The sequence below is a fragment of the Octopus sinensis genome, linkage group LG5, assembly GCF_006345805.1.
Source record: "Octopus sinensis linkage group LG5, ASM634580v1, whole genome shotgun sequence".
Classification (NCBI taxonomy): domain Eukaryota; kingdom Metazoa; phylum Mollusca; class Cephalopoda; order Octopoda; family Octopodidae; genus Octopus; species Octopus sinensis.
Window position 1 is genome coordinate 130,842,625 of NC_043001.1, and position 16,137 is coordinate 130,858,761.

The 16,137-nt window shown below is 34.4% G+C and overlaps 1 protein-coding gene across 1 annotated transcript in view; it reads right to left on the reverse strand.

The window, feature by feature from the left end:
• The window catches only part of LOC115212276 (protein fuzzy homolog), a 1,390,078-nt gene that overhangs the window by 858,254 nt on the left and 515,687 nt on the right, over window positions 1-16,137 (reverse strand). Inside the window, exon 3 of the mRNA XM_036503082.1 lies at window positions 7,367-7,520. Coding sequence (XP_036358975.1) covers window positions 7,367-7,520 — 154 coding nt within the window. The remainder of the gene's footprint in view (window positions 1-7,366; window positions 7,521-16,137) is intronic.

Below are 16,137 nucleotides of genomic sequence, written 5' to 3' on the forward strand. Positions count from 1 at the left end.
TTTCTGAAGGAGAGGTTTTTTTTATGTGTCTATCTTTGTTTATTTTATATAAATATAAATAATAATCTAGAAAATTTTTATTACCTGTAAACACAAACCATCAGTATGAGTACAAATTTTATAGAGTGACATCATCACATCAAGCAGAAAGAAAACAAAAACAAAAATCCAAAATAAAACAAATGATTCAATTATAAATAGTACCGTATAAGAAGAGACAGAGAAGCTGCATTGAGCAAGTATTAAATAGTAAGAGACAGAATAATTAAAGAAATAAAAAAAATACATTGAGTATTAACCATCAAAATGGAATAATAAATCAATTCCATTTAAAGTGATTCTTTTAAATGATGTTTTGTTTTTGTCTCCGAATAATAGAATTCTTTGAGTGAAATTGGTTGTTTTATTTTCAGCCAAATAACATTATTTTTTATTTGTAAAAGAAAAAAAAAATCTTTATCATTTTATGATTTATTTTGACTGTTGAAATATGTAGATAGTTAAAGGTGCAAATTTTGTGTTAGCTTCTCTTCCACGTCCCAATTTATATTACACTGTGTAACGAAATTTTTATTTATTTTGTCTTTGGTCAGTAAGTGTAATTTCTTATTTGCTTCTATGTAGAAGTCAAAAGGAAATTACTACTATTTCCTTCAAACTTTGCTTTTGTGACCTGGATATCAATGTTTTGAAACTGACCTATTTTCCATTACATTTCAGATAGATTCACTGCTGAGTTGCTGAAGCAGAAATATCATTATAGCAAATAATCTGCCCAGTACCACAGATCTGCTTGTTAGTTGCTTGACCTCAACCACTTGAGCATGTCCCCTAGTGGCTGACAATATGTGCATCTCTGATCATGAGCAAGTGTTGTTGGGGAGCATCATAGCCATGTGTGGAGGCGCAATGGCCCAGTGGTTAGGGCAGCGGACTCGCGGTCGTAGGATCGCGGTTTCGATTCCCAGACCGGGCGTTGTGAGTGTTTATTGAGCGAAAACACCTAAAGCTCCACGAGGCTTCGGCAGGGATGGTGGTGATCCCTGCTGTACTCTTTCACCACAACTTTCTCTCACTCTTACTTCCTGTTTCTGTTGTACCTGTATTTCAAAGGGCCGGCCTTGTCACTCTCTGTGTCACGCTGAATATCCCCAAGAACTACAGTAAGGGTACATGTGTCTGTGGAGTGCTCAGCCACTTACACGTTAATTTCACGAGCAGGCTGTTCCGTTGATCGGATCAACCGGAACCCTCATCGTCATAACCGACGGAGTGCTTCCTTCCTTCCCATAGCCATGTATCAAGAGGAATTCTTGGGAGTTTGAATAAATGTAACAAAAGTAAAGATTGAAGGAAATATTAGCCATTTTCCATGCTTTCTAGGGGTAAGCAAATAGGAAATAACAATTGCTACCCAAGGATAAAAATCGTCTTACACAGTGTTATTTTCAGGCTTTTGTCCTAAGTCTGTCATTGAAGATTTTAAATCTAACCTACTTTCAATTCCTGGTTAAACCCATGTCACTACACACTAATTGCAAAAAAAAATTTGTGTAAAAGAAACAAATGGTGGTGCCCCAGCATGGCCAGAGCACGTGAGCTGAAACTAGATAAAATAAAAAAATAAATAAAAAAATTAACTGATTTTGGGGTGAGGTGAAAACTAGGAACTTATGATTTTGTGTGTTTCACAAATACAAACAACATTTGTCTTCGTATGTGTGATTAAAAAGGTTGCTTTGCAACTCTGTGATATATATATAATCCTTTAGCACTCAGATTACTCTGACAAATGAAATGCTTATTTACTCACATGTTTTGAATTAAATCATGCATTATCACATAGCTTCAAGAGTTTTATGACTATATTTTTAGAAAAATATTGCAGAGTACGTGTGAGAAACCAGACCTGGCCAATTTTAGCATAAAACAAGTAGAATAATTTGGCCAGAATGTCTGGTTTAAATGCTAAAGGAATAAACACACACATCCATATGCACACATTTATACAGACACCTACAAGTTCCAGTGTCATCATCTAATAAAAAATATTCCTCTTTTTATATGTGCAGAACTGGGTGTATATATACGCATGAATACTGGTATTTACATCTACACAAAGATACACATATAAATAAATATTCACATATACATACCCTATCAAATACAGTATGTATACTTTACTTATAATATACACATATATAACTATCTGATCCATGCCACATACTGGTTGTCAAGCAGTAGTAGTGGACACATGCAGCCACAGAACACAAAGACCCACACTCATAGATACATATGACAGGCTTCTTTCAGTTTCCATCTACTAAATCCACTCACAAGGTTCTGATAGGCCCAGGACTCTAGACAGCTGCTTTAAGATGCCTTGGATTGGGACTGAACCTAGAATCATGTGATTAGGAAGCAAACTACTTACCACTCAACCACACCTACACTTATGTATGCATGTATGTATGATTGGATGTATATATGTGTGTATGTGTATCTGTGTATGTATGGATGTGTGGATGTATGGATGTGTGGATGTATGGATGTGTGGATGTATGGATGTGTGTATGCATGCTTGACTATGTAGTATCGGTTACTCATGAATATGTACAAATATATGAATATATAAATATGTCTAAATATTAGCAGATTTCAAATTGATGAAACAAACCATGTGAAGTGGACTGACTACCTTGAAAGTTTTATATACATGTGTGCATGTTTGTATGTGTGCGTGTGTGTGTTTGTGTGTGTGTGTGTGTGCGTGCATGTGTCTGTGTGTGTGTGTACAATGAATCATTTTTGTTTTCTGTAAGAAATAATCTTGTAATTAAAAGATAAAGATTTATATTCAATCACACACACGACCAACATATGATAGCTGTTTATGTAAGAGACCTGTTCAAACATGAAGTCCAAATGGTTTTAAACTTGCAACTAACTATAAATGCACCTTGTTTAAGAGTGGTTTCTACTTGTCTTGCATATTCTTGTCTAAAGTTTACAGAGGAAAAAAAAAAAATGATTCTTTTAACTAGTTTTTTTTTTGCTTTGTTATTTAGAAAAGTAATGTAATTAAAAAGTTTGTTAGCTCAACATAAATGTCTCACATGAGAGATGTTAATTGTGTAAATAATATTCAATGCAGAACAGCAAAACACCTAATACCTTTTCTCTGTAATATCTTACGTATTCATTTAATGATATATATCATCATCATCACTTAACATCCGTCTTTGTGCATGCATGAGCAGGACAGTTAGCAGGAGTCGGCCAGCTAAAAGACTAACCCTAGGCAACTGTGTCTGTTTTGGCAGGGATTTTATGGCTGGATACACTTCCTAATACCTATCACTCTGTAGATTGGACCGAGTGCTTCTTACTACACTACAACACCTGCACCTGTATATAGCATTGTAAACTATGCATAACAAAATGGGTGAGGATTCTTCTAAAAGTCTCCCTCAACCTGGGGAACATCCTTAATTCCAGAACAGAGGTCTTTGGACCATGCTTGCACTTCAGGTTATTTCTGCTACCTATTTGAACCCACAAAATAACAGGGTCACTCGTGATCAATAGCCAAAGGGAGAAATCCCTTGTTGTTGATACTGAATTTCCTCCTCCATATACTAGAGAAGTCACTAGAGAGGCCTTAGGCCGACAGGTTTTGGGATCTGATGATATGCCGTAAACCTAAGCAGTTTATGGACATGAAACCCAGGGTAATCTCCTAATTCGGCCTTATTTAACTTTAAAGGGATATATTATCACAGTGTTACCGTGTTTCCTCTTATTTCAGTTTCAGATGCTGGCTAACCACAGCAGTCCTTTTATTATATCCAAGTTAACAACAAATTGCTAGATTCTGGTAACTATTCTTGCTAGGAAAATCTGAGTGCCCTATTCAGGACTGCATAGTTTCTGTAGAGAAGGTAACAGCATTAAAAATCATAAGAACAGAGATTTCTCGTATCTGTAAATAACAGTTTAATAAAATTACAGATGTAAAAAACCTCTGTTTTTATCATTATTAATAATACTATATATGATATATATATAAAATATTTTATAAACTCTATAGGCACGAAGGAATTTCTGAAGTAAATCCAGTGATATTTACATCCATACTGCTGATGATGATGTCAGGTAGCCGAAAACAGTGAACGGGCTTTAACCCTTTAGTATTTAAACTGGCCATATCCGGCCAAAATAGCTAGTCTGTTTTATGTTCAAACTGACCAGATCCAGGCTTTCACACCTACCCTACAATGTTATTCTACATTAAGTAATTACACCATCAAGATCTTGAAGATATGAAATAATTCATGATTAATTCAAATCAATGGGAATCAATAGGCATTATGTTTGATTGAATAACCTGAACACTAAAGGGTTAAACAGCATGAAATCACCAACGGTACACACCAACGGTACACCAACGGTAAATCACCAACGGTACACACGCGGTCACATTTTGAAAATATATATATATATATATATACATATATATATACATACATATATATATATATACATACATATATATATATATTATTAAATGATATGATGCAAAAGTGTTTGTGTTTTCATGATTCCCCAATATTGTCATTTTGTAGAAGACTGAAATCATTTTGAAACAAAATTATGATGATATATACTATTAATTGTTCTTTCAGGCACTGAATTTTCGGTGCATGTACTGTGTTTTGTATGTTATAATAATATAGCATTAAAATAAATTTTTCATATATATATATATATATATATATATATATATTTTTTAAATATATGGCCCCTTTGAAATACAGATACAACAGAAACAGGAAGAAAGAGTTAGAGAAAATTGTGGTGAAAGAGTATGGCAGGGTTTGCCACCACCCTCTGCCAGAGCCTCGTGGAGGTTTAGGTGTTTTCGCTCAATAAACACTCACAATGCCCGGTCTGGGAATCGAAACCGTGATCCTACGACCACGAGTTCATTGCCCTAACCACTGGGCCATTGCACCTTCACAATATATATATATATATATATGAAAGTCTATGAGAATTACTTAATAGTCTTGGAGTGTAATGATGATTTTTTAAAAATTACTTTTTGAAAAAATGTTACTAACCTCTATTGGAGAGAAGTTTTCATCCAAGTGTGTGAGCACTTCGATATATTGATAATACATATATATTCATAATGTACACATATATATATATGTTGACAATATATATATTCATAATATACAACTATATATATATACATACATATATATATATATATATATATATATATACTAATAACACACACACACTCACACAGATATATATATATATATATATATATATATATATTGGTTTAACAGTTTAATTGTTAAACTTGAAGTATAAAAGCTATAAATAATAGTGTGTAAGAATCATGTTAAAAGACTTTGGTATATGGGCTGTGATACCTACCATTTAAAAATGAATATTTTAGGGCATATGGCTTTGATTTTTCTGAAAATTCTATTTTACTGTACATATTATTAATTATCTCAAAAACAAAAAAGGAAAACAAACAAACAAACAAAAAACAATTACTCCTTTTAGGAGGAATTTTTTTTAAAGCAAGGTATAGCTTAGATAAAGGGCTGTTGTAGCCCTGTATTTTGCAAAACTTAAACGAGTGTAATTGGCTTTGAATATTTGCAGTGCAGTAGTGAATATATAAAAAACAAAAATAGATAAACAAACAAAATGATAAAAGTTAAAAACCTTCTCATAAAGGTAATCAATTGTACCTCCCATAGAATGATATTTATTCCAATACACTTACATACATATTGGTTAGGTTTCCCAATATGCATCATTAATAAAATTGAAAAATTCTTCAAACAGTGAAAGAAAAGGTTTCTTCTTTTTAAAAATCAATTATTATTACTGCTATCATTATTATTATTATTATCATTATTATTATTATTATTATTATTATTAATACCATTATTATTAATATTACTTTATTATTATTATTATTATAATTATCATTATTATTATTATTATTATTATTATTATCATTATTATTTATTATTATTATTATTATTATTATTATTATTATTAATACCATTATTATTAATATTACTTAATTATTATTATTATTATTATTATTATTATTATTATTATTATTATTATTATTATTGATACCGTTATTATTAATATTACTTTATTATTATTATTATTATCATTATTATTATTATTATTATTATTATCATTATTATTTATTATTATTATTACTTTATCCTCATCATTATGAATATTATCATTATTATTTATTATTATTATTACTTTATCCTCATCATTATGATTATTATCATTATTATTATTATTTTATAATAAATTTTAAATGGTTCTCTCTTTAAATACAACAAACATAGAAGATACAAATTACAACTCTGTATATTTATAAGGTTTATAATTTAGCGTAATTCGCATAAATTTTCATTTGATAAGTAAATATACAAAACAAAATGATACGTTTGATGCTAGAAGAAGAACGGAAAAAAGAGAAACCTATTTAAAATAATATATCAAAGTAAAACAATGATTTCAATTACTATTTTTTTTTCTTTTTATTAATATTGTTGTTATTCCTTTCTTGTATATGATTAGCGAATGGATGATTTGAAATGAAGTGAAAATAAAAATAATATTGTTACATTTTGTTGCGGTCATATTAGCTACATATTAAATAAATGCATCACTGATTTTATACCTTTATTCCTGTTTTATAGTTATTAGCATCAAATTATTTTGCCATATATCTATAACCTAGTCATTGATACTCTATTACACACAATTTCTGATACTCGAATGAAATTAATATTGTTAATAATTTACTTTTTTCTTTCTTTTTTTTTTCTTGTTTTTATTTTGTATATAAAACCTGTCAGGAAATCAAAATAGAAAATGTAGGAAGTATTCATTTTTTAAGCAAAACAGGTGAGAAGAAGTATTTGATACGAAGAGTAAACAATGTCCCAGCGCTCTGTTGTTTACAATGATGTGTGTTGCAGATGATTCAGTCAACAGAACATTTTGCTCCTGAAATTAACATAAGTGGTTGAGCACTCCATAGACACTCATACTTCTTAATGTAGTTCTCAGGGATATTTAGCCTGACACAAAATGTGACAAGGCCGGCCCCTTTGAATAACAGGTACAACTTGTTTTTGCCAGCAAAGTGAAATAAAGTGTTTTGCACAAGGACGCAACACTCTGTTGGGAATTGAACTCACAACCTGTTGGTCATGAGCTGAATAACCAAACCACAAAGTCATGTACTTTCACAGAGTAAGCAAAAACAACAAAAAGTAGGAATAAAACATTGACTTACCTTAATTTCATTCTTGAATCTTTCTGGATTCTTAATATTAGCAACATCTTCTTGACCACAGAAAAAAACAATTACATTGAAGATAATTCTTAGAAAGTTTCCAATGTGGCAATCAGAGATGGAATAGTCATCGGTAATTAGTATCAAAGTGATGCTGCACAAAGAAAATAAAGAAAAAACAATTTTTTAAAAAGTTAGTTTGTTCAAAGAAAACTGAAACTACAAAGAAAAGAAAATATAAAGCAGGTGCTGTTTAACTGCCCCACCCAACCATATCAGGCATAATTGAGCAGGCTTACGATCAAATGAGTTCATCTGTGACAATTTGTCTTTTGTATAAATACATATTATAAGTGCGTGGAGGCGCAATGGCCCAGTGGTTAGGGCAGCGGACTCGCGGTCGTAGGATTGCGGTTTTGATTCCCAGACCGGGCGTTGTGAGTGTTTATTGAGTGAAAACACCTAAAGCTCCACAAGGCTCCGGCAGGGGATGGTGGCGATCCCTGCTGTACTCTTTCACCACAACTTTCTCTCACTCTTACTTCCTGTTTCTGTTGTACCTGTATTTCAAAGGGCCAGCCTTGTCACTCTCTGTGTCACGCTGAATATCCCCAAGAACTACGTTAAGGGTACACGTGTCTGTGGAGTGCTCAGCCACTTACACGTTAATTTCACGAGCAGGCTGTTCCGTTGATTCAGATCAACCGGAACCCTCGTCGTCGTAACTGATGGAGTGCTTCCAAAAAAATTATAAGTGCAGGCACAGCCGTGTGGTGAGATTTATGCTTCCTTAATACACATTTCTGGGTTCAGTATCACTGCATGGCACCTTGAGCAAGTGTCTTCTACTATAGTACTGGGCTAATCAAAGCTTTGTAAGAGGATCTGGTATTCAGAAACTGAAAGAAGCCTGTCAAATATATGTATGTGTATGTGTGCATCTTTGTATGTGTTTGTTACCCACCACCCCCACCATCACTTGACAACTGGTGTTGGTGTGTTTATGTCCCCTGAAACTTAGTAATTTGGTTAAAGAGACCAATGGTGTAACTACCAGGGTTTAAAAAAATATGTACTGGTGTTAATTCATTTGACAAAAGTCCTTCACAGTGGTGCCCTGTCATGGCTGCAGTCTGATAAATGATACATACATGCATAGATATAGTGTTAGATATACAATGTCTGAGAAAAAGATGGGATACTGATGAATGGTAAGCCTCTGAGAAGTCTGGCACTATGTAACAAGAACCACAAGAAGAACATCTATTTAAGAAGATAGTGGATTTGCAATACACATGGTATAGCCTAGGCATAAAACTTAGAAATGAACTGGTAACACCAACTAGCAAACTTGATGGAAATACCTGTAAGATGCTTGCCAAGATTTTTCAAAAATAATGGGAAGGAATAAAAGAGAAAAAAAAAAAGGGAAATGGGAGAAACTTGAAGTAAACAACACAGCAAACACATATTCTTGGTCAAGATAGTCTTTGCATGAAATTTGAATGCAGACATGGCTGAGTTCATCTAAGCCACAACCACGACTATGTAGTTAAGAGATTTCCTTCACAACTCTGTGATTTCTGATTCCTTTTCTATGTGCAGTACCTTGGGTGTGACCTCTACCATTGTAACCAAGCCTTCTCATGTGGTACCAAATTCGAAACCATGTGATTACAGAGGGAACTTTGGAACATTATGGTCATGCCTGCACCTTTAGCCATACCTGTACCTATTCTACTTGTCTCACAGAAAATTAAAAAAGATGCAAAATAAAAGTTAGATGCACTCTGTCTGAAACCACTAACAACAAGGTAGTCATAGTCTGCCATCATATACAAATTCCATCTGCTCTGATACTTTTGTTGATGGAAACGTTCTCCCCAATGCTTTTCCCTGACTCCTAATAAAATATATAAATTGTAATGAACAGTTGTACTAAATTTCACATGTAAACAATACAATATTCTGGAATATCTGGGAAATTGCAAACATTGTGGGGTTTACATATCAAGAAATCTAGAAATGATGATAAAAAATGGATTCCATTTTACGATTCAGCATATCAAAACCCCTTCAAATCAGGTAAAAACATCCTAACAAACCTGCTGAGTTGTGTAATATAAACTTGTGTTTATTCTTATTTTTCATATATATATGTGTGTGTGTGTGAATACAGGGTGGCCCAACAGCCACAAAGGTGTTAAAAATTCAATTATGGTATTTTAGATTTAGGCCGTTGCCAGCGCCGACCCGACTGGCCTCGTGTCAGTGGCACGTAAAAAGCACCATCCGTTCGTGGCCGTTGCCAGCCTCGCCTGGCCCCCGTGCCATCCAATCGTGGCCGTTTGCCAGACTTGTCTGACACCTGTGCTGGTGGCACGTAAAAAGCACCCACTACACTCACAGAGTGGTTGGCGTTAGGAAGGGCATCCAGCCATAGAAACATTGCCAGATCAGACTGGGCCTGGTGCAGCCTTCTGGCTTCCCAGACCCCAGTTGCACCGTCCAACCCATGCTAGCATGGAAAGCGGACGCTAAACGATGATGATGATAACTTAGAACCACATACAGTATACACACACACACACACACATATATATACACACACACACATATACATACACACACACATATATATACATATGCGCACACATATATATACATACGCACATAACACATACACACACACAAGCACATATATTAAACTGATACATATCCCTGTGTTGCACATGGTGAACCATGTGGCATGTGTATATTTAAGCAAAATGTATGCATATTGATCAAAAGTTTTTAACAATCACACTATTCAATTAATTTTATACTTAATTCTAATATTGGAAGCTTTCAAATATGGTCAATGTTAATAGAACTTTTACTTTTAGATAAAATTTTATATTAAGTCTTTATGTGAACAGTGATTTGGGGTTTTATTTAGTCCCAGATTATATAAAAGAAGAAAATAACAAACTGTTGTGCATCATTGACTTAGTTCTCAATTCATGCTCAAAAGTAAACAAGTTCTATTGATGAACATCTTATCATTTTGTCAAGCACAGATTCTTTTCTTTTCACCCTTTTCAAGCCTAGCCAGGCTCATGGGCCTGGTTTCCCGGTTTCTGTGGTGTATGTATTCCCCCCAGCTAGATGGGACGCCAGTCCATCACAGCATTACTCAAGAAACAGGAAGAGAGAGTGAGAGAAAGTTGTGGTGAAAGAGTACAACAGGAGTCGCTACCACCCCCTGCCAATGCCTCGTGGAGCTTTTAGGTGTTTTCGCTCAATAAACACACACAACGCCCTATCTGGGAATCGAAACCGCGATCCTCTGACCATGAGTCCGCTGCCCTAACCACTGGCCATTGCACCTCCACAAAATATATGTGCCTTTTTTAAAGCCTAGCCAGGCTCATGGGCCCGGTTTGCCCGTTTTAAATGACGTATGTGTTCCCCAGCTAGACGGGATGCCAGTCCATTGCAGCGTTACTCATTTTTGCCAGCTGAGTGGACTGGAGCAATGTGAAATGAAGTATTTTGCTCAAGAACACAATGCATCGCCTGGTCCAGGAATCGAAACCACAATCTTATGATCATGATGCTGACACCCTAACCACTAAGCCACACGCTCCACCAAGCGCAATTTACTGCTGATTAAATCATCCAATGTGATATGTCTTTAACTAACTTTAAATGGTAAGGGTGTAGTTCAAGGGAGATATTGTTATTACACTTAGCAAATCAAGAGGCCATAGCATAACAATCTATAGTGTGGTAACAGCTCATGGCTGTGTGGTAAGAAGCTTGCTGCCCAACCACATGGTTCCAGGTTCACTCTCAGTGCATAACAACTTGGGCAAATGTCTTCAACTATAGCCTCGGGCTGGCCAAAGCCTTGTGAGTGGATTTGGTAGATGGAAAATAAAAGGAGCCTGTCATGTGTGTGTGTGTATGACTTTGTGTATGTGGGCCTCTGTCATCACTTGACAAGTGGTGTTGCTGTGCTTACATCCCTATGATTTAATGGTTCAGCAAAAGAGACTTAGAAAAACAAGTCCTGGGGTCAATTTGTTCAACTATGGCAGTGCCCCAGTGTGGCCACAGTCAAATAACTGAAACCAGTAAAAGATAGAAGATGTGTGTGTATATGTGTGTGTGTGTGTTCATAATATAGTTTGGACTCTCCTATCATTAGACAATGGATGGAGGTTCCGCAATTTTTTTGCTGAACAACCACACATAATTTGTTTATAGTGATTAAATGGTTATGTTCACACATGTCCACTTGCTCCATTAAATTGACATTGCCTCTACAACTACACAAGTGTGCCACAAGTGATATGTTGAAATGATCGCAGAGTAACGGGAAATGAAGTGTTTTGCTCAAGAACAAAACTCACCGTTCTAACCAGGAATTGAAATCACAATCTCACAATCATGAGTACAATATCCTTACCACTGAGCCATGAACCTTCACTATACACACACACACACACACATATATATAGAGAGAGATAGGCGGCTAGCTGGCAGAAACGTTAGCACGCTGGACGAAATGCTTTGCGATGTTTCGTCTGCCGCTGTGTTCTGAGTTCAAATTCCGCCAAGGTCGACTTTGCCTTTCATCCTTTCGAGGTCGATAAATTAAGTACCAGTTATGCACTGGGGTCGAATGTAATCGACTTAATCCCTTTGTCTGTCTTGTTTGTCCCTCTGTGTTTAGCCCCTTGTGGGTAGTAAAGAAATATATATATAGAGAGATAGATAGATATATATAGACAAACAGACAGACAGATAGATAGATAAATAGATAGTTTTAAGAGACAGAATCTGATTATGTCTCTTAAACCTATCTATATATATGTATATAATACAGTGAGTAATCCATTTTGGTACCACTAAATTGATCTTCTCTCCCCTGTGGACTCAGAAATAACTTCCCTAATATTAATATATATATAGGCGCAGGAGTGGCTGTGTGGTAAGTAGCTTGCTAACCAACCACATGGTTCCGGGTTCAGTCCCACTGCGTGGCATCTTGGGCAAGTGTCTTCTGCTATAGCCCCGGGCCGACCAATGCCTTGTGAGTGGATTTGGTAGACGGAAACTGAAAGAAGCCTGTCGTATATATGTATATATATAAATATGTATGTCTGTGTTTGTGTGTCTGTGTTTGTCCCACTAGCTTTGCTTGACAACCGATGCTGGTGTGTTTACATCCCCGTCACTTAGCGGTTGGGGAAAAAGAGACAGATAGAATAAGTACTGGGCTTACAAAGAATAAGTCCTGGGGTCGATTTGCTCGACTGAAGGCGGTGCTCCAGCATGGCCGCAGTCAAATGACTGAAACAAGTAAAAAAGAGTAAAAAAAAAAAGAGTAAAGAGTATATATATATATTAATTTCATTTGCATTTCTAGCGTGATCCTGTCCACCCTTTCATCCTTCCAGTCTGCATCCTCTGATGATGATTTCATTAACTTTGCTGTTTTTATCATATTTCTTTTTATGATGATTATATAAGTGGAGGTGGTTTATGATGGTAGGGCAAGGGTTCGTAGTGATGTTTAACAGTAGCAGTGGTATGGTGCTTGCAATGGTCATTTATTTTGTTCTGAATATCACAATTAGTAAAAAAATGAGTCACAGCAGAGTTCCTCAATTTAGAAGAGGGAGAAAGAATTTTTTTCTGATATATATGTATACATATAACAGAAAAAATTCTCATGTGTATATATATATACATATATAATATATATATATATATATATATATTATATATATATAATATATATATATATGCATACATATATATATGATTTTTTTATACTTCAAATAAAAGTGTATGAAAGACTCAAAAGACACAAACCATTCCTCTATGTTTCGTTGAATTGTCATTCCGCCATTGTTCCTATTTGATTCCACCCCTTGCCTACCTTTAACTGTACTAGTCATAATCATTAATGAAATGATCATCATCACCATTACCTTCATCATCGTCATCATCATCATCAATGTCATCTTTTCTGTCATTGTCATCATTGCCATTACAGCACCGACACCCTCCATATCCTCAAAAGTTTAACACAGGACATTATTATATCATGGTCATTATACAGAGAGCACAAATGAAGATTGTATATGTGTGTGTATGTATGCATATATATATACACACACACATACAATGTATGTATATATAAATGTACACATACACACATGTATATATGTATGCATAAATAAATACATACACATGCATGCATATATCTACACACATTCACATATATATATATATATGTGTGTATATATATATATATATATATATACATACATACATTCATATATACATACATTCATATATACACACATTCACATATATATATATACATATATATATACACATTTATATATAAATACACACACACATATATATGTATGCATGTATGTATGTTGTGTGTGTGTATATATATATATATATATATATACATTATTTTCACTCAACAAAAATAAATATATATGAGTGAACAGAAATGTGTATCTGTTTGGGAGATAATTTATATGAAGATAGTGAGACAGATCTCTGCATTTAATTGTATGAGTTTTTGAGTGTGTGTGTGTGCATGTGTGTGCATGTGTATGCACGCATGAATGTATGTATATATGTATGAATATATGTATGTATGTCACAGAGACTGGAAGACAAAGAGAGAATGTCTGAGTTTGAATATTCATTTGTGTGTGTATATATATTTGACCATGTGAGTGTCTGTGTTTGTGTGTACACATGTACACTCTTATAGTTGAATGTTTATGTATGTATGTATGTATGTATGTATTTGAATGAAAGTATGGGTAAGATCAGAGTGGTAGTTTAAATATGTACATATACTATTTCCCTCTCTCCTGGTTCCCTCTTTCTTTCTCTCCCCCTCTCTTTCTGCCACCCCCCCTCTTCTCTTAATTATTTTTCCTCTATCAATAGTGCTTATGAGGAAGTTAGTGGTGTGCACTAGAGACTATTGAAAAGTCATATACATTCATATATATATACTCACACACATAAATGTATTTATGTATATGTGTATATATAATTAAATGCATTTATATATATATATATATGTGTGTGTGTGTATGTATGTGTACATATATGTCTGTGTGTGTGAATAGATATTTATATTTTAATATGAACAGAAGCATATACACAAACCCACGCATACACATACTCAGAAGCACACATATATATACATATATATATGTATCATGTATATGTATGTATTTATATGGAAGTTACAGTTATTGATTAGAATGAAAGAGGACAATGGAAAATCACCTTGCTTACATAGATTAATAAAATAGCTTACAGTTTATTTTTCTGCTTTTTCATATTATGAAATAAAAGCTTCATTGAAAGATACAATACTAAACAATATCACACACGTACACAACACAAAACATTGAATACACATCACACTCACAATGATGATAGGAAAAAAAATAAAATAAAACATGAAAAGGAAAAAAAAAAAACAATAACAATAATGAATATATAAATAAATAATAGCATGAAAAGAGAAAGAAAAAATAACAGTACAATGAACCTATAATAATAAAAAAAAAGAAAGAGTAGTTGTGGTAATAATATTGTTGTTGCTGCTGTTGTTGTAATAGTTATGTTCATCAATGGGTTAGTCAAACCTTTGTCATGAGAAATTTTGAATGAGGAAATTATTAGCTAGTTCTAAAAGGTAATGTTGTGGTGATGGAGTGAGAGAGTGCGAGAGAGAAAGGAAAGAGAGGGCTTAGCAGATGAGAAAGAGAGAGAGAGTGAAAGAGTGACAGAAAAAAAAGGGAGATAGGTAAGAAAAGAGAGACAGTATGAGAGGGAGACAGACAGACAGACAGAGAAACAGGCTTTAGAATTGAAGGTTCAAGTTATGTCAGGTTCAACTTTATCGTTATTTATTATTATTAAGATAGGTGTTGGGATACAAGGAAATAATAACAGCAGGTGGGGGGGGAGCTTGGCATGGGGGGAGGACTGTGTAGTGGTGGTGGTGGTGGTGGTGGTGGGAAAGTTGTGTATTTAATTTAATTTTAACTCATTTCATTTTATATCATGCCATGTCAAGTCATGTCATTTTTCGTTTTCGTTTCCAATTTTTTCGGTTTCCCAATAAAGTCCTCTGATTTCTGGAAAGTTGGGAAAAAAATATAAAGGAGGGATCCTATCTAGAGTCTGTGTGTGTGTGTGTGTGTGGTGGGGGGTAATGGTCATGATGGTCGTGATGGAAAGAAGGCGGTCTAAGAGAGTGAGTCATTTGAACTTGAATCAAGGAAAGGATTGGTGTATCTGTTGATAACAAATATTGTGGGTCCTGTCTGAAAGAAAGGTCCCCAAAACTTATTATGTAGCCAATGGCTTACTTGTGTTCTACTGTTTGAGGAGTTTTAGCAAAAGAACATAAATATAGCTTAAATTCTGCATTATTTTGAAGGATATTTTATATTGTGCATTAATGCAGAGATGTAATTTATTTATTCATCATCATCATCATCATTATCATCATCATCATTTAACATCCACTTTGTTCTAGAAGGTAATGTCGTGGTGATGGCTCAAGCACAGCGTTTCTCCAAAGGTCTTGGTTGCTTGTCATTGTCTCTGTAAGGCCCAACGTCTGAAGGTCATACTTCACCACCTTATCCCATATCTTCCTGGGTCTACCTCTTTCACAGGTTCCCTCCATTGTTAAGGTGTGACACTTCACCCAACTGTCC